This window comes from Spea bombifrons, chromosome 1 (assembly GCF_027358695.1).
Source record: "Spea bombifrons isolate aSpeBom1 chromosome 1, aSpeBom1.2.pri, whole genome shotgun sequence".
Taxonomy (NCBI): Eukaryota; Metazoa; Chordata; class Amphibia; order Anura; family Pelobatidae; genus Spea; species Spea bombifrons.
In genome coordinates, this window is record NC_071087.1 from 101804048 (window position 1) to 101829974 (window position 25927).

Consider the following 25927-nt stretch of genomic DNA (forward strand, 5'->3'; position numbering starts at 1 on the left):
ACACTACCTCTCCTAGTCCCTCTAATGCAATACTTACACTAGTGTGGCTGGTCCATCCCTTACAATGGCACTATTACCTTTTACCTATTGTGTAATACACCCTAAATCCTTCTAGATTGTAAACTTGTTTAAGCAGGGCCCTCCTCACCTGTTTTTGATTATACCTAAGGATGAATTATGCTCTGTTAACTAAGGTGTGCGGTTTCACAGAAGCAGTGCACAAAACATAGGGAATAAGATATCACAAGCATGTGGGCACACAACCATACACAAGAGTGTACAGGAAATCTCCCCATGGATACTTACATATGTAACATTATGAATGCATTTGCCTATAAGCGGAGCACTTGACTTATGGCATCTCTAGATTGTAAGCTCGTTTGAGAAGGGCCCTCCTCACCTTGTTGTCTCTGTAAGTCAATTTGTTATGTTATATACTATTTGTTATGTCCTGTCCACCCATTGTACAGCGCTACGGAATTTGATATAAACAATAATAATAAATAATAATGGCATGTTTTTACAAAGCAAATGGCAAGTAATCAAGTAAATGCACCTATATTGAACCCAATATTTATAATGCTTTATCCACATAATAATTTGCATGTATAAGATATATTGTTGATGTCAATAAGTAATTCCTCTTTGTGCGGTAGAGTCTACTCCAGAATAATTGTTTTCATCGCTGATGTACAAATTTAGGATCGTTAAAATTTTATTCAAGAAACAATATGTACACCATATGTCACTGATTACACAAACATGTTACAACATTGATAACAGGGAAAACATAGGAAATGCACATAAATGGGTTTATTCACTAAACCTGGACGTTCACTAAACCTGATGTTGAACTTCCTGACACCATGCGTTAAGAAAGCTCAAACCCAGTGGGCCTTGCTGCTAGAAGAACATGGCTAGTTTCCTCATAGATTTTTTAGCTATACATTTTTCAGAGTCGTATACTTTTCGTACAGCAGAAGACAGTTTGTCAGATTTTTTATTATGTATTATGAAGGTTAGTGACATATTTATGTGTTATAGATGCTTACTATACATATTACAATGATAAGAAAAAAATCATTGTAGGATAATGTTTGACCTATTTCATAATTTGTATATATCCCTTTTATTTCAAATGGAAAACACTGAGAATTTTTTAACATAAAATATGATCTATATACGTTACATTAACGATAGCAAGAGGTGGTGACTATAGCTCCCATTATCCTTACTCTGCCATACAGTGGTAATAATGATAGGAGTTGTAGTTTAAAAATAATTAGAGCACCACTGACTTCACATTCTTGCTGTATTCTTGTTCTGGAAGATGGATGATGTACAATTTTAAAGTTGCATTTTCATGACCTATCAAACATGGGCCTTATATTAAAATATTTACTTTACAAATATTACAAAACTTCCAGTCTAAAACTGGAAGGAAAGCGAACATAAGACAGCATTAGTGATCTCTATTTTCAATAGCAAAGTGTATTTACAGATGGACTCAATGAAGAGTGCATTACTTAAGCTTGCTCTGTCTTTAAAATGGAATCAAAATTGTATATAATCATAATTACATAGCCTTTGCTAGTCCATTGTAACATTCAATTCCACGTAGATACCAATTTGCATAATGTTTTGAACTGATGTACACATAATAAATGTGACTGGATTTCAGAATCTTCACATCAAGAAATAGTGTTTTCATGCCGGTCTATAGCTTACGTTATGTATTTATATGGCCTTCTAAAGATTGTTGTGTGCCACATAATGACTTATATGCTCTCTCATGTAAGGAGTGTAGTTTGACAGCATTATGATAATGATGTTTCCATACATTTAAAAACATAACAAACAAGAATCCTCCTCATTTAATGATTCACATATCTATATATATCTGAATTTGGATTCATTCAAATGCCCTCTGAAGTATTTCAATACAAACTGTAACTTGGCCAACAGTTTTTTTACAATACCCAAACTTTTACCTAAAACAAATTAAAATAAGAGTGTTTTTCCCTAGTATAATAAGATCTATGGATTTTTCCTAATGCAAATAATGCATGAACCTAAACAGAGAATAGCAAGATGAAACAATAATCACAGGTAAGAAAATGTATCTCCTTTGTGTGGCGTTCTACTAATGATGCCACTTTCTTGTTGCCATTCACGAGGCTAGTGCGGTAAAATATGGACCATATATCCTGCTGTTGCACTGGGTGTAACACTTATTTTTGTATTTTAGCTGAAATTTTGCACTATAATCTTGTATTATGTTCCGAAAGGTCTTCATCTGTATCTGCTTCTCCAATTTCAAAACCGAGATTGATCCTCCCAGGTGAGTAGTCGTTTCTTTTCAAATCTGCAGGAGGAAAGAAGATCAAATATTTCAGAGAGCATGGGAAATAATGGCACATCACACAGTGGGATAGAGAGAGGGCATGCGGCTCATTCATTCAGCAACACTAGCAAGACACCGCCATGCCTTTCAGTCTATTTCTGTGGGACCCCAAGGGCTCATGTAGTGTTTAAAGAAATAAGAATACATGACTATATTATGCATCGGGCATTCAATATTCCTGTAACTGAAAATTACACAGTTACTGACATGTTAATGTGATTTAAAGCATGATTTTTAAAGTCTAATCTGTGTGCGTCTGAGACAGAGGGATAGGCATAAATGTCTCTCTTATTCTATACTTAGGCTAGAAAATATTTGTATGGATGCTAGTGAGATATGCGATCCAATGTGGCAGAACTAGCCAATTTTCTGTCCTGGCATTCTCTCTTCTTCTCACCCACCGCCTGAACCAATCAACAACAACAACCAACAACGTATAGCAACAATAGATCAGCGACAACAATGAGAAGGAATAATCATGCTAGAGTTAGGGTGGCTTCCCCCACTGTTGTACACAGAAGGTACTGGGTCACAAACACAGATCACATCTACATTAAGCTAAGATCAAGGCACAAAAAATCATCATAAAAGATACCCCTACAGTCTCATAAATACATACCCCAAAATATTGCACTGCAGATGTACTGGAAAAGTTTCATTGACACTATATTTGCTAAGATGGAAGAGTATGCTCACATTCACAGTACATTTTTTAAGGGTGAGTTGGTCATCACCTTTGGTTCCTCAAAGGTCCAAACAAAACAATCAGTTTGTGGCAACCTTGCATCGAAGCCAAGCCTTTATCATTCACAGTTTAAAATATTTTGTAACAACAGTGACCTTTACGACTATGGCTATATTTGGAGACTAAAAAATCTGGCGGAAGGAAGAACGCCAGCAACAGATACAATCTGTTGCAAAAAAGGTCACATGTATGTCAGAACGAAATCAATAATCATACATAATACAATGAGCTTTTTGTGCATACATATATTGTGACTTAACAGCGTCCATCTTCATTTAGTCTGCCTCTATTATGGCAGTTTTGTTATTCTAATATTTGACCTATATAGATTGAGGACATTGAATATGCCACAACCCCAAACTGTTTAACCTTTTTCCCCCAGCTGTAAAAGCTGAATAGCACTTTCATATTGAGTCACTTTTTCATCTCATATACAATTTAAGTAAACGGCAATCTTATCATGTATGTATGGCGTGTAAATTCATTAATTCTGAAAAGACGAATTAAACACTTTTAAAAAGGTATAACAAATAATACAGGGTCCGAGCCTCCTAAACACACAGTAAAAACACCAAATGCCATTGAGGTTAACACTCATCAGTAATGAAAAGGTGGGACAGCACAAAGTTGGCTTGTGAAAGATAAATTGAATATAAGATCCACATGAGCCTCGCTGACTGCAGAGGACACCAAAGGCTTAAAATAAGAGAAGCGGATAAGGAGTTTAACAACAGAATTGTTAACACTGTGTGTGCCCATAGGGGTCACTTTCATATAATTTTGTGATGCTTGGCTGGCTACTGCTGTACTGGTTATATGTCTCTCCTTGGAGGTGACTGACAGGCGGAGGGGGAGGGGTAGTAGGCTTAAGACAGCTATACTTAACAGACTCAGCAGATGTGAAAGACAGCCTCATCATGTGTTATATTAATGTAAAAGTGTCACTGCTATTTAATCTTTTCTCTGTGCAGCAGTAAACTCCTTTCCAAAGTCATTTGGAATATATATATATATATATATAACAGAAAGCCATCATTAGAGCTAGGCAGAATGTGCATTTCGAAACCAAAAAAGAAATAAGTCCAATACAAAAGCTTGCTATACGCACCGGGAAGTTTGAGTTTCCTACAGCAGGAATTGCACTGGTGTTTTGAAACAAAGTTTGTAAGTGCATCTTCGCCTAAGTTGGCTGGCCCAAAAACCATGCCCCGTGATCTGTGAAAAAAGAGGTGAATAGAAGATCTTGAAATGGAATTTCTTATTTATCTTGGGGCCTATATATATATATAAAACCACATACCACAGTGTCAGATCATAGTAGGATTAATTTTTGTCTACATTTCTGGAACTTTGTATTTACATAATAGACAGTCACAGCATAGTGAGAAGCATCCCTAGGAATCATATTTAAGAGGGCAAAAAGGGGACCACAGACAAAGCTAATTTTTTGTTCCCACATGTCTAAATGAAAGTTAACTTTAGAAAATAGAATACTTAAACCAAGTATTTCAACGTATTCTTTTAAAAAATGACATATGTTCTGCTTCCATATGGATCTTCGTACCGGCAAATAGTATCTCTTCTCCTGTGACTGCAGGCTGCTGCCTCATGATCCTGACACAGTAACTCTGAGGCTTGCTTTTTTTTTTTTACAAGCAGAGAGGCATGCAGCTTCTACTGTATCTGACTGTAACATGTGACTACAAAAAGAACTTTTAATTGGCTGATCTTGTCACATGACAAGAAGTGGGGTGGTCCTGCTGCCATCAATGATCATACTCCATCAAAGGAGCAGTTCAACTGCTAATCTACTGTAATGTTCCTACCTGAACTTGGTCCATTATCCTTGACTTCCTGGAGAAAGTTACTTATATTTTTGGTTAGTTTATGCTAATAATTTTACTAATACGGTCATCAAAGTGCAGCCTGAATACAGAAGTGAAAAAACAGGCATGCCCCTCCAGTAGAACAATGTGGTTAAGAAAGGTAGCGATTTTAGCCTCTCATCCCTTGTAAATACTTAAAGAGAGTGAGCAGAAAATAAAATGAAAAGAAAGAAATAGGCATGGAGAAACATAGATGAGGTTAAGACAGAATAAAGGAAATGTTCCAGCAATAGGGTACAGAGGTGAGAGATAAAGGGTAAATATATTAGTGCTGACAACATTAGAATACATCAGTGAAACAATTCCCAGTGCTCTAATTTACCTAGAGTGACTGCTCAAGAACATTTCGGTTTAAAAGAAAATGATTCCCAGTTAGATTTTTTTCCCAACAGATGGTCTAGGTCAAAGAAGGACAAAATAACACTAAGAAGTAGAAATCGTGGATAAACGGAGCAGAGTATAAGAAGATGTATGTTGAAAATGGAAGACAAGAGAGGAAGAGAAAATAACTGCCTGCAAGGGTCATTGTAAGGCCAGGGACACAGAAGATTTTAGATAGCAGCAACAAATGGGTAAAACCTATATAATGTTTAATAAACACAAGTTTTGTGGGCATTCCGTATTGAAAATATGTATTGCTTACTAGCTCTGCTGATCCAGAAACACCTAACAAACTTAACAAACTGCATGCAAATTAACTAAAAATGGGAACCAGCAGCAAGTCGTACAAGAACACAATTCAAGCCATTCACATAAAATCATTAACAACTCTTAGATGTTGACATGAAGTTTTAACCTGCCAGACGCTTGCAAGTTGCAAACCCCAGTAGGAAGTTCCCCAGAGTTTGCAAGGTAACTTGCGATAACAACCCCGCCAAAATGTATAAAAAAAAGAAATACATTTTAAAAATGTTAAAAACAATGGTGATCCCCAGCGTGATTACTCCCCTTTTCCCCCACCCCTGGGCAGAGACAGAGAGAAGGACAGGAGCCATGTCTCTCCCAAACATTTTTTTAAATCTTTTTTACCCCCCCCCCACCCCAGTGAGAGGCAGGGGGCATAGGTGCCTCAATAGGTGCCTCAAAAGGCTCTATGCCTTTCATTTTAGTGAATAAGTAGCTGCTGCTGCAGTCGAGTCTAGTTAGTCAAGTCAATCCTTAACTCAATTGACCACTTCTCATGGAAGAGACCCAGGATTCTTACTACTTTGCAAAATGCCATTAAAAGAAATAATGTGTGTGTGTCACAAAAAAAAGAATTTTAGATACATAGACCATGTAAAGTGCCTTTTATAAGATCTGCATTGAAAGGGAAGAAAGGGAAGCAGCGAGTGGAAGGTACTTAATTAGACCGATCTAGTGAGATAAACAATAACAGCTCATTTTCAGCCCAGGGAAGTCCCAAGGTAAAAACAGCATTTATAATTCACATATCAACTGGGGAAAGTTTGAACCAAGGCTCCCGTGAGGTTAGCCATCTATTGACTGAGTACAATGATTCTCCAGTGTTTCTTTCTCAGCGTTGGATGTTGCAATGCAAAATAAAACTGCCCGTGCTGTAATGCATTTATTTTAAAAAATGAAATAACAATGTATTTATTTGTGTAATTATTCAATCATAATATACATGGGTAGTATTTAGTATAGTACTTTAAGTTAAGATTGGATTGTATCTTTTATACAGAGAAAGTGCCCCTTTTAAGACATAGATAGTGACGCTGTAAGAGGCTGTATTAGGGATTTTAGATGACTGAAGGGTTGATATAAATAGGTACACTTAGAGAAGCCAAAATAATGCAATGTTTTAGCAAGTATGCAAGTTAGGGTTTTTTTTCATGAGAGTGAAAGTAAAAAATAACTTTAGATTCCCAAATAAGAATATCAGATGAAAAGTTTGTCTGATCTACACATTTCACCAACAATTTAGCTAGCAAGATATAGCTATACCATAGCTAGCCATGCAGAAAACAGTCCCGTCGTTTTTGAGTGATAGGGACACACAAAAGACTTGATTGTTTTGAAATATATTAGACTCATTTATGTCAGGATTAAGACAAGCAGACTCTCATTTGAAATGCACAAATCTGTGTAGATGCCTGCATGCCGAGGACAGATGGACAGACAATCTCCTCTGAACGTTACATCGGCTTTGGTATTTTCAGAGTGGCAGCTTGCAAAATGAGATTAAACTTACTGCTTGTCTTCCGGTTTAATAACAGATGGATCTGTAAGATTTTCTCCAACACCTGTAAGGAAAAGAAGGAGGCAAAAAAAAGAGAAATCGTCGGTGTGCTTATGAATTATATTCACTTTGTCACCTCCACACTACTGCTCAGAAACATTAACTATTTATTGGCCTTCTCCAGAAAAAGTGTGCTAATGGATACTTAGTGTTATATGTGCATGATGATTTATGTGTAAGTATAATTTTTTAACCCAAAACCAGAATCCAATATGATTTGAAACCATCTTCCACTTTGAAATGACCCAGCATGAAACGGAATTTGCAAGCCTGCTTCCGAACACAAAGAATAGACACCGTGTCCACCCGGTATCTGTCAACTATTTCTTTTCCCGTTATTGTTTTATTTCATATTATAAATCATGGTAAACAAATCTATGTTAACTAAATCGAATGCCTGACTGCCAACAAATGCTACACAGGGGAGATGGAGAACGTTCAATTATAGTAGCACATCTCCTTTGGTTTAAATATGTGAAACTACATAAAGCTGAATTGCCGTGGAATCGTTAAAAGGGAAAGAGAGACATCTGCTGTATATAAGAGGCAAATTCACATTGGAATCACTATGTACTCTACATCTGATTTAACACGTTAACTTCGTAGGAGCCAGCAACTTTACATTCTGTAAAATGGGCCACCCAGCCTACTTTTTATTTTAATTCAACTGCTAAAGAAACATATTTTTGATAAGGCTGCAGAAAGACAATTACAATTATTCTATAAACCTGTATGTAAATTAAAAAAACTAATTATATTTATACAAAGGTTCTTATTTGGAGAATGGATTCATTGGACTGCATGGGAACATATGTCTATGTATTAAAAGGAAGGGGGGATACAGAAGGACATATTAAAACAAAGAACAAAGAACTGGGGCTTTTTTTATACTTCCTTCTATTAATCATTATGAAAACATCACTATAGGGCTCCTAAAATAAATCCCAACACTTTGGAATGATTCTGACTTAGTGGTACCTTGAATGGATTCCTGAAAATGGTTTAAACTTAGCACATGGATTTAAAACTAACATAGAATGTGGGATGGGCATTTGGCTTCTTCTACTTTCATCGCCTATGCTATATGGGCTAACTACACAGTTAGCTCCCATACGAAGCAGGTGTAGAGGAGCTCCAAGTGCGCTGGTCTGGGAAGTTCTCAGATATTATGTCTCGCTTAGTAGTCTTTTGGGTTTAAGAAAGCACTTTAAGCCAATATGGGATTCATGAACCCTTATCTATATTGATGGAATATACTAGATGTACCTTGCAGGTCAAGAACAAGAAGCTCTCCCCTTGTGTACTCGTAGGTCCAATGGGAAAAAGACAGCAGTGCCTCCTCCAGTAAGTTGGTTGGGGTGATTTCATCACCATTGTTGTTGTTATACTTGCGAAATTCTCCATTCATGTACTTTTCTATAGTGAGCCACTGGTTTGCCGAATGACAATAGATGAGGAAAACTTCCAGAAACCTAGGATTTTTAAAGGAAAAATGTATGCTCACATTATTTACTGGTAAATTGAATTATGGAATCTCCAATTTCATGTACAATTGTAGCGTTGTTCACAAATAGTTTTTGCTTTCTTAACGATGATAATTTTGTAGTCTATTACATACAATGTTACCTAAAAGTCCATACACCATACAATGTTAGCTAAAAGTATTTTTTCTTTTCCTTGCACCATTGAGTTTTGTATTTACTCAGTGCCTCTCTAATGGAAATTTCCAACTCAGGCTATTTAGTAAAGAGATTAAAACGAAACTCACCCCTTTATGTCTCAGGCGCCAGCAAGTCAATTAGACACACATTACACATTTTCATGACTTGCACTTATGAGTTCAATCTCCATTAAAATCAACAGGGACAAAACTCATGGTAGCCATTTATCAACCGGTCCTCAACTCCCTTAACTCAACTAACCACAAGACTAAATGAACCCTAAATCAGCATATTTGGAATGTTCAACAAAACATTTCCTTACTTTAAGGTGTAGGGAATACTATGAGGCTTCATTTGATTGAAGGTGTATATCAGTTTCTGAGCTGCTCGCTGCTGCTGGATTTCCTAATTAGGTAAAATGTCAAATATTAACTTTACAAATAAAACTTTACAAAACTTTACATATATATATATATATATATATATATATATATATATATATATATAATTCACTTACCAGTTCTCTTCTCAAAATGTGGTAGTATTACTAAATTCACTCTGACTATACAATTTTTTCATATTTCAAGTGTAAATGTCCTCTTTACATAGTTGCATGTTAAAAGTGAGTTATATAACTTTAATTTCTTTTTTAATTTAAAACACTCAAAAGTTATTTAAGGTTTAGACCATTTGTATTATGGAGCAGAATATATATATATATGTATATATATTCAAAAAGAAATTCTACAAAATATGGCAGGTCCAGTCAGGATAAAATGTTTGTACTTTCACCATGTATTGAAAAATGTGTAATTCTTTTATATGTTTAGAATTAGCCTGACATCAAACTATAATTCATTTTAAATACAGGAAATCTTTTCTAAATCTCATTATCCAACATATTTTTCTAATGGTAATATGTCTAAAGGTAACACCTCTGTGATGAAACATTTGCAAAATACAAAAAAATCCATTGAAGAACACAATGAGAATTAACTAGATTTGGAATTTACGCCTCGAAGCTTCGATACTTTCGTATGACCTTACCCTAAGGCAAAGATTTTGCACTGTATCCCCACGAAAAACCTTCTGCCAAGTTTGCACCACTTCAGGAAGAAAGGACTTAACAATGAAAACCTCTCCAGAGCCTAGAACATCATGTTCTGACCATGTACAGACTACTTTCAGCGCTCTGCGGAGACCACCGTCCATTTCTTCTGGAGACAGAACCTGAAGCATTGCAGCCATTCCTCTTTGCGACCACGAGGACATACTTTTATCTAGGTTTGCAGGGGAACTTTCTTCCAGCCGATAGACTGTAACTTCCTCCCCAGCTATAATGTAGCAAACATCAGAAAAAATGTTAATAAAAGCTTTATGAAACCCCACCTCCGAATTAATACTTGACTCCTAAACTCCTAAACTGATCCAATAATACTACACTATTGAGATTGCAGCAGCTTGAACATTTCAGAGACAGAATACCGAAAGCTCTGTAAAGGCTATACTGACCCCGAGAACTGTAGCTGACAGCTTCTTCTCTGCCTGCTCCTAAAGTTTGACACCAAGCTCACAGAGCTTGGCGTTAGAACCGGTCCTACTTATGCTGCAGAATTTATGGGCAACCAATGATTTCAACAGCTTTATCTGAGTCAGTAACTATACAAGTGAATAACCACAACCTACATATGAATGGGAAAATGCTACTTTCCATGCAAAGTTAAAAAAAAAAAAAGTTAATTAAGAGTTGAATGATAGCAATGTGACAAAATAGTTTGATCGATGGTAAGCTGTTATTTTATTTCTATATTGTGTGCACATTGCGTACATCAGCTTCTAGGAAGAGGAGTAGTACATAGTATGTATTAGAATAAAGAAATGATTTACTAAAAGCAGCTTGATGTTAATATGATTTCAGACTTGTTACGAGAAGACTACTAAATTGCTCCAAATGCGTCTCTTTATGATATTGACTGAACCGCAGGAGAAGTTATGTTATATGAAACAGGACTGAACTTTGTCTGCGTTACGGAAGATATATATAATATTTTGACGCAAATAAATACAGTAAATAGTACCTACATGCTGTTAAATTATTTGGACACTTATATCCCGCTGTTTTATGATTTTGACAAGTGAAAACAATGGAAAATCGAACCTATAAACAATCCCTTTTACATCATAAAAAAAAACCAATGAATATTTACGATAGCAATGAAATGTATATGTAAATGGTTACAGTCATAGGAAACTCACCAAATAGATGCACAGGTGTAAAAGGTATGGTCTGCGCAAGCCTCATTAAATTATTCCTTTCGACAGCTAAAAGAAATAAAGAAAAGCTTCTGTTGACCTGTGTTCATAAAGTGACCTTGGTTAGTGACCCTACCGTGCAATGACCATGATGGTTTATGAACAATATTGTACAAGCCAGAGATGACGAACACTCCTTGGAAGGACCATCCAACAAACCACTGAACAAAAACTTCCATAATTCTCATACAACTCATATAAACATAGAATGTGACAACATCTGACCATTTGGCTCATACAGTCTTCCCATATTTTCTAGCAGCTGAAAATCACAGTTGAAAGTAGATATGTTGCTTTCCCAAATCTTGAATCTTGTTGCAGCTTTTATTATAAGTAAATTAATTTATTGAAACTACCTATAAATTCGGATTTTGGTTAGTCAATAAGGGTAATTGATTTTTTTAGATATTTAATACGAATGTTCAGTTCATGGAGACTGAGATCCGTGGAAAAGTCACCACTATCAGATTAATATTCTCCTCACCCGCTTTTTCAAAGGTTGCCTGAATCAACAATTAGCTTAACAGCAGGGTAGAGATAACTTAAAGTGGATGAATAATCATGTAATAATAATAATAATCAGGATGTAAAGTTAACTCTACCAATGGTATACACATAAGGTGGGGTTTTAATAGGTGCCAATTGCTTATTTTAAACTAAACACAATTACTTGAATTTATTTAGTGCACAGGACCAGTCACAGATCTACTTTATACCTGGTAACATACCTAAATTCATGGATAGTTGACCTAACCTAATGCAGAAATTCATGTTGTACAAGCCACTGGAGCCACTTGCTTGGGAAGTGCATTGTGCAATATTTTTGGAAATGCTGAAGTTATTCAACAGTTAACTAAATATTAGGGTTAATGTTATCCGGAATATTGGTGGATGTATATATATATATATATATATATATTCATTGTATGGTACAGACATAAGGGACACTTGATTTAATTGTAATTTAATTGTATTACTTATGATATCAGAATAGTGTATATATATATATATACATATATGGCCCCATCACCCCTCATAACTCACACACATGTACACAGACTTACACAAACATATACACTCACACTAACACACACTCATACAGTGCACCAGCACACACATTTATGCATTCATGCTAACACACATTCCCTCTCACACATACACACATTCATGCATACACAAACACTTACACATACATGCTAGCACACACATACACAATCAAGCTCACACGCACTTATACATACACATCCATGCTAACACACACACTTAAATATACACTCTCACTCTAACATACATACTTTCTCACTACCCACCCTCCTTTCCTCTCTCTCACCCCTTCCCACTTACTTCACTCGCAGCTTTCTTAATGGCTGCTCACACACACTTACACACTCCTGCTTATACACACTTACACATACACATTAATGTTCATACACACTTACACATACACATTCATGCTAACATACATTTTAACATACATACACACTCCCTTACCCTCCCCCTCTCTCCCTTTCCCTCTTAACTCGCTCGCACTTGCATTTACTGTGGGGTTGCATTACCTCTTGTTACGTTAGCCCGCTGCTTTACTTTTTCCCCAATCCAAAAATTGGGAACAAAGTGCCTGTCTGACCTGGACCGGTGCTGAACAGGTCAGACCGGCCCTTTGTTAAGATATTTGGAGTACTACTTGTTAGTGTTAGTTCATACTATCGGTTTTCCTCCACTTACCTGAATAATGGTTGTTTAAATCTTGTGAGGCCTTTAAGGAAGCTGACATTTCTGCAATAAAATGTGTAAAAAGTTATTAGAGTGCATAGGAAACATACTTTTTTATGTGTTTTGTATGCTTTTTTTGTGTTTTTTGTATACTTTTATATGTATATTGTAAAAAAGTTTTAAAATTTGTAAAATATTGTAAAAAAATAAATACAACTGAGAGAGAGGGCTTTAATATTATGTCTTGTATATTTTAGCAACAGCACGCTTCTATATAATAGGCATACGTATGATGGAATAGAAGGGGGGGTTCGTAAAGAGGGGTTAGCTGAAAATAAAAATGTGGTTTTTTATTGCTTATGTGTGATAAACAATTTAAGTTTTTGAATTTGCACAATTTCTACATACATTTTCCGCTATAGCTATACAAACAAAGAAAAAAGAATCTTGTCTGGTTTGCCAACTTCTTAAAAATAAGACATAAAAGAAACTTACTCTTCACTGTATCTGAACCTCTGAATCTAAAGCAAAACAAATATAAAAAATATTGATAAAATATTTTTACTGTTGGAAATATCTAAATATTACAATTGTATTTGCAAATTAATACATAACAAAAAAAATTGTCATATTGGACAAATTCCTCTTTTTTCTGCATTGTTATTCAACCCCATATTGTGGCACACCATGCAATAACGTTCCATCAGAAAGGATCGTATTATGGAAACCTATTCAAGACCAATATAAAAACAGTGACTTGGTCTTAAATGTATCTAACATAGCCAATGCCGTTACAATATACCAACCACACTATTTATTATTTGAGTATCACTTTTAAATAATCAGTGTAAGCATAATATACTGTAGCTGTCAACTGTCCTAATTGGTCGATATACTTGACATTTTTATTCTGTCCCAATGGACAGGACAGAATGTCAAGAACTATATTTAATTTTAATTTAAACAACCCTGAAATTTGTTGTAATTCTAGTTAATTTAACATTTAACCGGTAATTATAAATATCTTTGTGACATTCCAGATTTTTTTTTTGTCTTGTGAATGCACTAAGTATTAAAGGTTGTGCGTGTTTTAAAATGAACCTGTCCTCCACAGACGTGGCGATGAGAAAAAAAGACATTCATCTTGCAAGCAAAATAAAACAGTGATTCAATTTTAGACTAACGTAATTCTGCACAAAAACGGGAGTTAGAACAGAAATCACATCCAAGTTTTAATGCTTGGCAAATATGATTGAGGACTGACTAAAGACAGTAAAAATGTTGGAGGTAAACATTTTTTTATGCTCCAGCAGATTAAATGCCCCGGAGCATTAGAGAGTTTATGAACATTCACTGCCTGCCATTACAGGAATCTATTTCAGGTGAAATTTCCTCCCCGCAGAGATAGAATAAGCTACCAAGAAACACTTGAAACCACCTCTAGGCTTTGAAATCTAAAGTTAGGTGAATACGTTTTAAAGACAAGCCCCGCTCCAGTGAATGCCTGCATCATTTAAACCTGTGGACCACCTACTGATTACATTGGTTGGGGATCTATCCTTAGGAGACTTATGAGACCTAAAGTTGCGAAATATGTAAAATGCTGCATGGTTTTTAGACAATGGAGCTAAAAGGATGACACCGTAGGCTAATATATAACCACGTTTTAAATAAGGTTCATTCATTGTTTGTAAGCGATGCATTTTAAATCTGTCAGTTACAAGGCAACAATAAATATATTGTGTTGAATAGCTAAAATATTGGTCATAGGAGGATATGTTTTTTTTGAACTGGTGGGATTCAAGAGGGTCATAAAACATTTTAAAATATAGCATTAAGGAAACTGAAGAGAAAGAGTGTGTTATAAGCTTTTTTCGCATTGAGAAAACATAATGTAAGCATGTACCAAGATTATTGTACTTACAATGAGCTCCTTCTCAGCTGAACTGTGCTATTGTGCAGATCCTGCATAAAACACAGACACATGTATGTCTTTAGCATAGACCAATCACTCTAATGATACATATTTAAATGTGAATGAATGTGAATCATGAATGAACCAGAGGTGGTCACTCCATTGTGAATCCCATCTTCTACTTGTAACCAACACTTTGATGCAATGTGCTGCTCTCAAGTATTGAAGAGGTTAAACTGTAAGAGAAGGCTTAGTAAAATGCAAAACCCTGGTAATTCCCCATTAAGCTAAGATGTTGATAATGTAAGCATTAGTTATTGCAGGTGAAGTTATAATATTGTTATATATTGATCAAATTTCTTCCATGAGATATTTAGATGGAAGTACAAGACCAGGTGCCAGTATATTATTATTATTTATTGTTTTATATAGTGCCATCAAATTCCGTAGCGCTGCACAATACTTGCCTACGTATAGTTTCATTAACTAAATAATATGTCCTATCTGGTTAAAATAGCTACTGACCTCTCTGGATTGCCTCAGATATTCACTAGTTTGCACTAGATGTCTTTCAATTTCTTGGGATTTCAGTTGCTGTCGAACATAGTTCATGTGCTCTAGGCCTAAACAGGAATAATTTGTGACTGTTAACATTTAGATTCAAAATGACTGAATGAAAATAATTATTTAAAGAAACAGTACAAGCCACGGGCGCCCCTTATTGTGCTGGTCTGCCTTTAAAATGTTTGCATGTCTTGGATCTATATATATATATAGATACTGCATACTTTATCACAACTATATCAGCAAACCCAAACATGCCACACAGTTCTTCTTTATTTTCCGGATATAAAAACAATTAACTTGGACACATTTTAACCAGGTCCTAATGACCTGTTATACAACAGCGTGATGCGCTGAAGCTGACCGGGCCTGCTTTTGTAAGTATTACCTATTACAGTAACTCTACGACAGTAAAGAAACCTGCGCTAGGAGCTTAATGTACAGCAGGACATGGATAGCGCTCGCAGCAGGTGGCCACTCACTTAGCTGATTGAAACTAGATACAGTCAGCCTGTTCTTGGTGGGTTCCTCTTCCTCATATCTGCAGCTGCTACGTTCTGCGGGTTCCGAGCTCATCTGGGTGCTCTGAGAACAGCCATCGACGGTAATCACCTGCCAGACACACAGGACGTAACTCAGTCATGGGACACCTGATCTCGGATCATGCGAACAGAACGTTTTGTGCAATATGCCTTTCCAGGTGCAGGCTAGTATACCTGTCATACAATAGCATGGATTACTTTTTACCAGATGTGATAACGCGCATCCCACTGGCAATCATACGGCTACAGAAGCAGGTCAGTAAGCCTGGTATACATTAGCAGATAAAAAACAGTGATGTAACAGCATCGTTCAACAATGCAGATTGCAACGGCCCTGTGCAATTTCTAATCCCCGAACATTATCTAACATACGCCAGACAAATACTTATGTAAAATAAAAAAAAAACAAGACGTACTCTGATGTCATAAGACCTCCTTATAAACAGGAGGCACAAGGAATGTTAACATGGCATTAGTTATCAGCTGAAATATCACTGATGTATTGTGAATAATACAGTGTAGGTCATATGGCTCAGTCTGCTAAATGCAGTGTTAGACTAATAAATATTAAAAAAAAAACAGTAACAAAAGAAAGAAAAATCACAGAATTTTTCCATGCTCCTGAATAATCTTACAGGCACTTGAAGTTGTTTTTCTTTCTGATTTGACGACTTTCGAAAGGTGTTATATATTTTTTCTTTGGCCCAGGTAATTTGGTATATCTCAGGTTTTGCAAATTCTGCAAAAAAAAAAAAGAGAGAAATAAAGGCTGTCTGCGCCATACGTTTATAAAGAACAGCAAAATCTGTGCTGGGGTGTGTTTTAGTATCCGTACTTGTAATGGGCAATATCTACAGAGTAAGATGAAGTCTGATGTCTTTAAAGCTTAGTTGATCCTACTTTTTACTTTATGAACATTGATCTGCTGAAAGGCTTCATAAATGTCTTTGCACTAAAATACTTGGTAATTGGTATTTTTTCCCCCAAATGCTGGATTTCTTTCAGATACAAAAAAGAATACTTTATTTTATAATGTTGACTATAAGTTCCATCAAGTACCACCTAAAGGCTGAGTTAGATTAAAACGCACTGAAGTGGCAGAGTTTGCCTACTTCTGCTATTCCGTAAACAATATAAAGGCCACAAGCAGCCACATGTAAGTTAATGAAGCTCTTTCAATGACTGAGTAACATACTTTTGGTGATAATACCTCTGTTAGATTTGGCTGTGAATATAAGAAAAAAACATATTTTTGTGACATTGTGATATCTTGTACAACCCAACTCATTTGGAGGAATTTCATAGGATGGGAGGAGTTTCTGACCAAAACCTATGCTTATAATAAAATGTAATCTATCACAAAACTTCTGTACGATTGTTTCATTATAAAATATCCCTACCTTTAATCGTCTTTCCATCTTTCTTATCTTTACGGCATTTAAAACTTCCTTTCCGGAAGTTCCAGTTCCTGTGAAGTGGGTTGATCCAAAATGATGTGCGTGGTTGGTGAAATGAGCCAGATTCAGAGCTGTCATCACTATTTCTGCATTTCTCTGATAGGTTTGATTCATTGATCTTGACCCTTCTATGGTTGCTGTGAGACCACTTACAGTCAGTGTCATGGTTTGGATGCATATATAGTTGCTGGCTCTTTCCGACTTTAAACACATCAATTTCCCCTTCTCCTGAAAATGCCCAGTTGACATACCCTTCCTTGGAATCATCAGTATTACAACACAGTGATGATTCAATGGCTAGATCATTTGACTGTTCATCAGAGGTATATTCATTTACTATCACACTATGGATTTCATGTGTATCAGTCAATGCTGGTTTTAAATCAGATTCCTTATGACCATTGCCTATCTCTTTCTCCAGCTGCTCCTCAGAACATTGGTCAATTTGTATGGTACAACTGGTTTCTGTGTTCACTGCTGTAATTAAATCTGCTTCATCTCCCGCAATCGCATTTGGACTTGATAGTTTCAAGTTAGGCTCCTCAGTGCAAGGTGAACCCACTGGGCTTGAAGGAACAAGAAGGAAATTCCCATATCGAGGAGCTGACTTGCTTTCAGATGATACCCCTGAAGTAACAGTGTCACTTTCTGTCTCTGCTTCTTCTTCTGCCTTGTCCTTTTTCAAACGAATGCAAGATTCCAGAGGGGGGCTATGGCACTGATTCATTGCCAAAGTTCTAAGAAGTGAAGGTGGCATACTGTAGTAATTATACTCTCTGTTGTTCTCTGAAAATGTGATGTTACTCCAGCTATGGGGCAGTTTTTTATTGGAGATGATTTGCTGGTCTTTGATAAAGGCTTCTTCCTCTTGCAAAGTGTCCACTGCTGCGATAACTTTGAGTGTGTCTACTGTCAAGGCAGACAGGTCTTGCAGGTGCCCAAGCTGACTGTCTAATGAAATTAAGGAGTCTTTGATGCAAAAAACTTTCTCGTTCAACTCTTTGAGTTGCATAAACATCTCTTCAGTTCTGCATTCAAGACAAAAAATATTTATTTAAAACCATTCTTAGAAATACCAACTGAGTCTCTGTATGAAATGGTTTGGCCATTACCTTTGCGTTGTGGTACGTATTCTTTCACTGTCACTGGAATGTGCTTTTTCATTTTTCTCATGAAAATATGTCTCCACGCATTTCTCCTCAAAGTCGTGGAGTTTGCGTAGTTCATCATCACTGAGGTAGAGCTCTACAAAAATGCACACAAAATCATATTCAGCACTAAATAGCTATGCAAAAAAGCTAATGTTGACATAAACAATAATGTGGCAGACAGTGAGTGACAAGAAGGCATTGCAGTGTCACATTATTATTATTATTATTATTATTATCTTTTATTTATATAGCGCCAACAGTTTACGCAGCGCTTAATACAATACATTAATTCAAGGGTTGTGACAAGACAATAATTGACAGACTAAGACAAACCGATACATTAGGTGGAGAGAGCCCTGTTCACAAGCTTACAATCTTGAGGGAATGGGGTGACAAACAAAAGGCACAGAGAAAGGGTGAGAGGTAGTGTGGTGGTTGTATCAATTACAAGGAAGTTCTAGCAGCTAAGATGGTATGCTTCACTGAAGAAGTGGGTCACATAAATGATTTATGCATTTCTACTACAATATGTTAAAGGAATGCCACCTAAAGAGTAGTTACACTAATTGGCATATAAGATGATATCTACTGCATATGAATGCAGGGCTGTATCTTGGCCTAGGCTGACTAGGCCTAGGCCGGCACTTTACAGAGGGCAGCATAAGAAGCACTTTGTGAACAAGTTTGTACAGACCGAAGGATAGCCCATCTATGTGTAGGTTACATGACCCCACAGTTAAACACAAGGGTGGTCACAGCTGGAGGGAAAGCTGCAATTGAGGTAAGAGGGTGAATGAGGGAAGGAAGGAGAGGGTAAGGGAGGGAGTATGCATGAATGACTATATGTACCTTAGAGTGTATAAGTGTTTGTATGTGAGCATGTATGTGTGTGTCAGCATGATTGTGTACAGTATATTTATATAGGTGTGTGTGAGCGTGTATAAGGTTGGCACTATTAAGACAAACATGGCAGTGACAAGCTGAGGACAACAATGGCACTAGGAGGCTGGTTGGGGTAAAAAATGACAGAGACAAGCTGTTTGGGCACAAAGCTGGCACTGTTCAGTTGTTTTGGGACAAAGATGGCCCTGTTAAGGTGTTTGGGTACAATATGGGACTGCTAACCTGTTGGGGCACAAATATGACACGAGTGAGATTTTTTGGGCCAAATATGTCATAAAGATGGCACTCTTAAGCTATTTGATCACAAAGATGGCACTGTTAAGCTGTTTGGGGAAACACATGTCTAAGATGTGGTTTTTGGTCACAAATATGGCACTTATAAGCTTTTTGTAGACAAACATGTCAGAGACAAGCTGTTTGGCCACACAGATGACACAGTTAAACTGTTTAGGGACAAAGATGGCACTGTTAAGCTGTTTGCAGACAAAGATGCCAGAAACAAGCCATTGGGCACTGTTAAGCTGTTTGGCACTGTCTGTATAGTGCAAATGGTGTGTGAATGTACAGTAGCAACGGTTGCTGTTTCACACATCATGCTCACATTGTAGACTGACCATGTGCTAATTCAACCAATTTGAGCATCTGTGACCTTTCTAGTATACTTGACACGGATGAATTTACATTCTATTATTTTAATTAAAGATTATATTCTCTTTAATAGATAAAATATTTGTAATGGTACACAAAACAACAAAATATCTAATAGATACTCAGTGTCCATGCTTAATTTACAGAGAGGAAGAGGTGGACCTTGAAGAGGAGGGGCGGGAGCAAACATGGAACGGGCAGAGTTTACAGTGAAAGAGATGTTACCTTGGGAGGAAGGGGTGGGGCTAATTAAGATTGGGGACGTGAATTTAGTCATGCCTAGGGCAGCACAAAACCTAAATACACCACTGGGTAAATGATAGAAAAAGGGGCAACTGGTCATTGTTTGTTTTCGGTTGGGATCAGTTGATTTGCATATGATGCTACATGGTGATGTCAATAAATGGGAGGGTTTTAGGTAAGTTGTGCTTTTTCCCTTTTTTATAAGGTGCTGCTACAGAAATCAATAGGTTAATTTGTTTATTCTATGAAATGCATTTAAGTCTTAATAAGTAAATATTAAGTAGTAGCAATATTATTATGTCCAATACTATAACCTGTAGTCAGATATGTGAACAGCATGGAACATTGTGTACTTCGCATGGGTATACCATATGGTCTCAGACTACCATAATTTAAATGCCATTTGAGGGGTTTACCCCTAGGACATACAATATCTTTTTTAATTTTCTTTGATAAGGAGTTACATTTTATCTATGTATCCTGACAGTTTGCACTTATCCGTCTTTTGAACTGCAGAATTATCTAATATTGTTCTACTTATCCTCAAAGTGGGAGCTACAATAGAGGTCTCTAACAGCACAGATGTCCATGGATTTGAAGATCTCCTTAACCCACCCATGGCTCCCACTGCTTGTAAAAACAGGACAGCAGGACACCAGGATAGTGTCTGCATAACATAATTTTCCAGCAAACACCTGGTGGGTATGTTATTAATAATAATAATAATAATTACTAATAATAATAGCAATGATGGGTCGGTGCTTTAGACTGTTTACATCAAGTTAAACCAATAAAATATGTGTCACATTATCATTTATAATGAATTAAAAAGAATTTACTTATTTCAAAATTTGAATTAAGCAACTTATGCTATTGTTGGTGCAAAACATCTTCAGTTCCACTTCATATTCTGATACAGTAAATTATTATTTTACAGTATGTTGGACGAATGTGACCAAACAAATGACCCAAATCAGCCAAAACAAACATCAATACCAGTAGTTATGTAAGATAGCCACATGGTGGCACTAGAGTTCCATCTTGGAAATAACCTAGTTTACCGATTCAATAAACTTTCCTAAAAAACATGGACATTCTCAATAGAATACAAAGTGTAGACCACATAATATCTTTGTTGAATATTCAAGAAGTTAATTAATTATATTTATATATGTTTGTTTAAATCTATAAATTTCCTGTTTTTTTATTGTAAACCATGGTTAATGGTTAATGGTTAATTGTTTAGCCATACAGATTGAAGTATGCCAGATTTATGAATTGTATACTTACTCAATCCAACATCACCCTCATCTTGGTCAGATTCACTCTGAGATCGGTGGTGGGACAGACGATCAAAGAGAAGATAAATGTGGCTCAGTACAATTAAAGGAGGGGGTAACCATGGCTTGTCATAGTAGGTCATGATGTACCGGTACCGGTTATATTTCCACAGTTTGTGTGAGATGGACTTCATTTCCATGTATACATTGCTGAAAGGACAGGAAATATTGTTATATGGGCGGTATGAAAGAGTATGGTTCTGTATATAGAGAGTGGTTTCATGTTATATGATGACATGTATGGATAAAGGTTATTGTTGAACCTGTTTTCATCCTGCATATGAATTGGGGCTTCCTGCTCAAACTTCACTGCATTGATCAAATTCATTTAGCAATTTCATTATAACATCTAGGCAAATGTTCAATATGAAATAAAACTAAATAAAAGGGTAGGGCAAAAAAAGTAGTCCATTGGCCTTTAGATTGTGGAATAACAGGGACAATAAGTCTGTTCCATTTTTAGCACCATATATTCACACCTAAATCCGAACAGCAACGTAAGCTCTCGAGATTGTTCAGCAACATAGAAATGTTAATGTATACTTTTAAAAAAGAATAGAAGTTTGCATTTTATTATCAATATCTAAAACAATTACAGTGAAACAAAAAACATAAAATCCCAAATTGTCATGGGTTTTCATGTTGAAATGGATGCCATCAAAAGACGAAAGTGAACTGCAAGTTCTTATAAATCCAGAAATCCTGCTAGTTGTGTTATGGATTCACACAAACCCACAAAGCACTATTGAACTGGTAAACTTGGAATATTATTCGATCTATGCATTTGAGATTCCTGCTAGTACTGTATAGATCAAGAATAGAATTCATTATAGCTCATCCATGTCCTTACTAAATAGCAGTTGAAGTTTAAGATACTTCTTTAGTTAAGATGTATTTTAGTTTACCACTCCACTTAACCATTTGTCTGCCATAACACAAGGTTTGTACATACTTAAAAAAGGCAATGAGTAGGTTCACCATGATGATGTACTGAATAAAGAGGTAGACAGCTTGAAGGAATGGGGTGATGAATGAACCAGTGGGACAATCTGGGTCTTCTTCACAAGCTTGAAAGGAAAACAAAAACATTTGAAAATAAACCTTTACATTTGTGTTTTTATGTGCCATAAATGTCATAATGCATCTTCAATTTTAAGTAATGTTACTTGTTCAGTATCTCATTTTGTTCTCTAATGTTTCAATTAATGTAAAAAAACCGAATCCTAAAAATATAAAATTTTAATTATGCAAATTAAAACATTAAATCTTGTAGTCAATCAGTAGTAATTACTAGTCCTACATGTAGTAAACGACATAGGGTCTTTAGTGTCTCGGTATCTATTTTAGGTCTCTCAGTTTTTTAGATTTATCTATTATGGATTTAGTTCCCACCACTAGTCCCCTGGTGCTGTCATTAAGAGGAAAGGTATATGTGAATTAATGACTCTTTTACTTGCCAATTAGGTATTTCAAAGGCAATTTTTACAGAAGTTTAACCCTATTACGACCAGATGGACGAACTGCACATTTTTTGGCAATAAAAGTAATCGCCATGCCATATATTATCAGTCACCTCCTCTAAACTGGAATTATTGTACAATTATCATGTTTTTTTGCTATATCTACAGTATCTTCAACCCTAAATTTTCCTCCCTCCGAACACAAGTGTTATATCGTTTTTCAGGACCAGCAAGCTTCCATATTTGAAACCATATTTGTATATGTATACCCTAGGGATCTCTCTTACAACTAATGGATACCCCTGATTGCGGCATAATCCAGGTCTGTATAACTATTTTTGTTTTTTATATATATATATATATATATTCATTTTTAAAATAATAATATAATAATAATAATATTTTATTATTTGCTTTTTTGAAAAGCGAGAAACTTTGTTTCTGCTATGAGAGACAAACACGGCACTCATATTAATATAGTGTAATATAATGGTAATTGCTGCTTACCATCTATTTCTGAAGCATAGACTTCTCCAAACATCATCCAGTATGGTTGAAATACAATGTCACGAGCTAGAGTCCAGGATGGAGGTTCTTCTGGAGACAGAATTGCTTTTCGGGCCACTCCAAATGCCAATAACACTATGGCCATAATAATCACAATACCAAACATGTTTGATGTCTGCAATACAAGACATAAATTGTTAGAATTAAAAACATTAGGAAGCAAGCTACATGAATTTGTGATAAGATACATTTGAGGCTATCTTCAATATTAATTACAGCATTTTATTTTTTAATTTCGTTATTTCCTATTCCACAATGTACATTATTCAATTATTAAAATGATAATTAGAGATGAGCCCCTTAGCTGTAGTCCAAGGAGCACCCAAGCCCTTTTTTCATGTGCAATTTATAGTGAAGTCTATTTCGCAAATCAGTGCAGACATATAGGTGTAAGGAAATGAGACTAGTATATACATAGTGTCCTCAATGTTAATGGTGGCAAGTATTATGTTGATCAGGGCTTATTTTCCTTACAAATCATTGGTCAGTTAATAGCCACATGATCCATTCCAAGTCCTCCAAGTAGAACTGTGTTATTGGCGTAAATCTTTGAGACCCAGTTCTTACCATCTTTCCAATCATGGTGATGTAAGGACCGGCTTGTTGGTTTACTGCGAAGAAATCCAGAAGACGAGTGTACCAAAATATAATGTCCAGACAATAGATAATTCTCCCTGCTGTTCTGAATGGAGGGTCACCCCAGCGCAGGCCAAAGCCAGCCACAAACAAAATGATAGCTATAGCATCAGTGAGGTTCCAGTATTCATCTAACCAGACCTTGACCTTTTGACTGAATTTCCCTGGTTCTGACATAAACACCTAAGTAGAAAAGAAAAGAATGTATCATAAATTCAGTTTTTTAGCTTTTCCTATTTACTGGAAGTCATATAAACACTCAAGATCTCAGAAGTTCTTCGGTCAGATAGGATCAATACTGAAATATGCATTTTAGTGTTTGTACATATAACTTTTGTCACATGCTCTAGAACTCACTTTTTACTATTGCACTGAAATTCCCATGATCAAATCGCAGTCATGAAATGATTTAGTGACTGAGCTCACTTTGTAAACATGATCAGTGCCCCGCAGGGAGGTTTCAGCTCCAATGAACGTGCGCAGAAGGTTAAACTCCTGACAAGCTTTAAAAAGCACGCTGTGCATTATAATGCAAGCAATTATTCCTTGCATGATCCAGCTGATAAGAAGCAAATTATACAGAAAGTCTACGGCGACAGCGTATGCCAATTACCTGATACGATCTAAAACTAACAATTCCACATGATCATACATAACAAGAGACGTTGGCAACTGTTAACTAAACTTGCTTCATTAAAAAATTCATTTCTGTTGGGGTCAAATACCAAAGAACCAAAGCAGCTAAGCACAATTGTAGATTTGCAGAAAGTCTGTTACAACCAAGGGAAACTATCTCTGACCCTTGGCTGCTGTGGACTACAACTCCAAATATATGAAGCCAGCTGTGGTGCCAAGGTCGCGTGTCACAATTCACAAGTTTATCTTATCTTGAATGTTTTAGAACATTTGGCTTCTTGTTTTAATGGATCCAGTGACTTGGTACAGCCGTGCCTATCTGGTTTAAAAATCAGCGACATAAACATTTTTTTTATTGCAATGCTAATACTAGCCGTCCATATATCCTTCTTAAAAGGTTTTAAAGCTAGTGATAGGCATTTGAATGGAGTTGTCAATTAAACGGGACTAGAGTTTTCATTCTTTTTTTACACTCAATGATTTGCCAATACACTCGTTGGTACTGGAAAGGGTTACATCCACTGTCACTGAGGAATTCAATGTCAACTTGGTGGATCGCTTGGGGCTCTTAGTCTTCTGAGGTTAGTTTAGTCTAGCCTCAAAAGTCAGACCTTAGTTCCTTTGGGATTATATCCAATTTTTCTAAAAAAAATCCATAGGACCTTTTGTATTTAAAAAATGTGTTTTCACGGCCATGTTTACTTCACATGATATGACGTTTCTCTCTCAAATTTAGACAATTTTACAGGAGATTAGAAGGCTGTGCACTACTTATTTGTGATATGGTTGGAGCTTTTACAAAGAGAGGAAACTCCCAAGGTTTAGATGAATACATTCTTTTGACTTTTCATTTTGTCCCCGAGTACTGCACCATCAAGTTGGCAAGTAACTAGACCAAGTG

The 25927-nt window shown here is 36.1% G+C and overlaps 1 protein-coding gene across 1 annotated transcript in view; it reads right to left on the reverse strand.

The window, feature by feature from the left end:
• Window positions 1–1978: 1978 nt before the first annotated feature.
• TRPM6 (transient receptor potential cation channel subfamily M member 6) overlaps window positions 1979–25927 on the reverse strand; it is a 43658-nt gene continuing 19709 nt past the window's right edge. Inside the window, exons 21-39 of the mRNA XM_053472437.1 lie at window positions 24322–24573; window positions 23695–23869; window positions 22680–22794; window positions 21678–21877; window positions 18555–18687; window positions 17386–18470; window positions 16621–16724; window positions 15926–16055; window positions 15405–15502; window positions 14889–14929; window positions 13460–13485; window positions 12977–13027; window positions 11195–11260; window positions 9986–10272; window positions 9261–9343; window positions 8544–8749; window positions 7230–7281; window positions 4258–4364; window positions 1979–2365 (exon numbers count right to left, since the gene is read on the reverse strand). Coding sequence (XP_053328412.1) covers window positions 2262–2365; window positions 4258–4364; window positions 7230–7281; window positions 8544–8749; window positions 9261–9343; window positions 9986–10272; window positions 11195–11260; window positions 12977–13027; window positions 13460–13485; window positions 14889–14929; window positions 15405–15502; window positions 15926–16055; window positions 16621–16724; window positions 17386–18470; window positions 18555–18687; window positions 21678–21877; window positions 22680–22794; window positions 23695–23869; window positions 24322–24573 — 3315 coding nt within the window. The 3' untranslated portion in view covers window positions 1979–2261. The remainder of the gene's footprint in view (window positions 2366–4257; window positions 4365–7229; window positions 7282–8543; window positions 8750–9260; window positions 9344–9985; window positions 10273–11194; window positions 11261–12976; window positions 13028–13459; window positions 13486–14888; window positions 14930–15404; window positions 15503–15925; window positions 16056–16620; window positions 16725–17385; window positions 18471–18554; window positions 18688–21677; window positions 21878–22679; window positions 22795–23694; window positions 23870–24321; window positions 24574–25927) is intronic.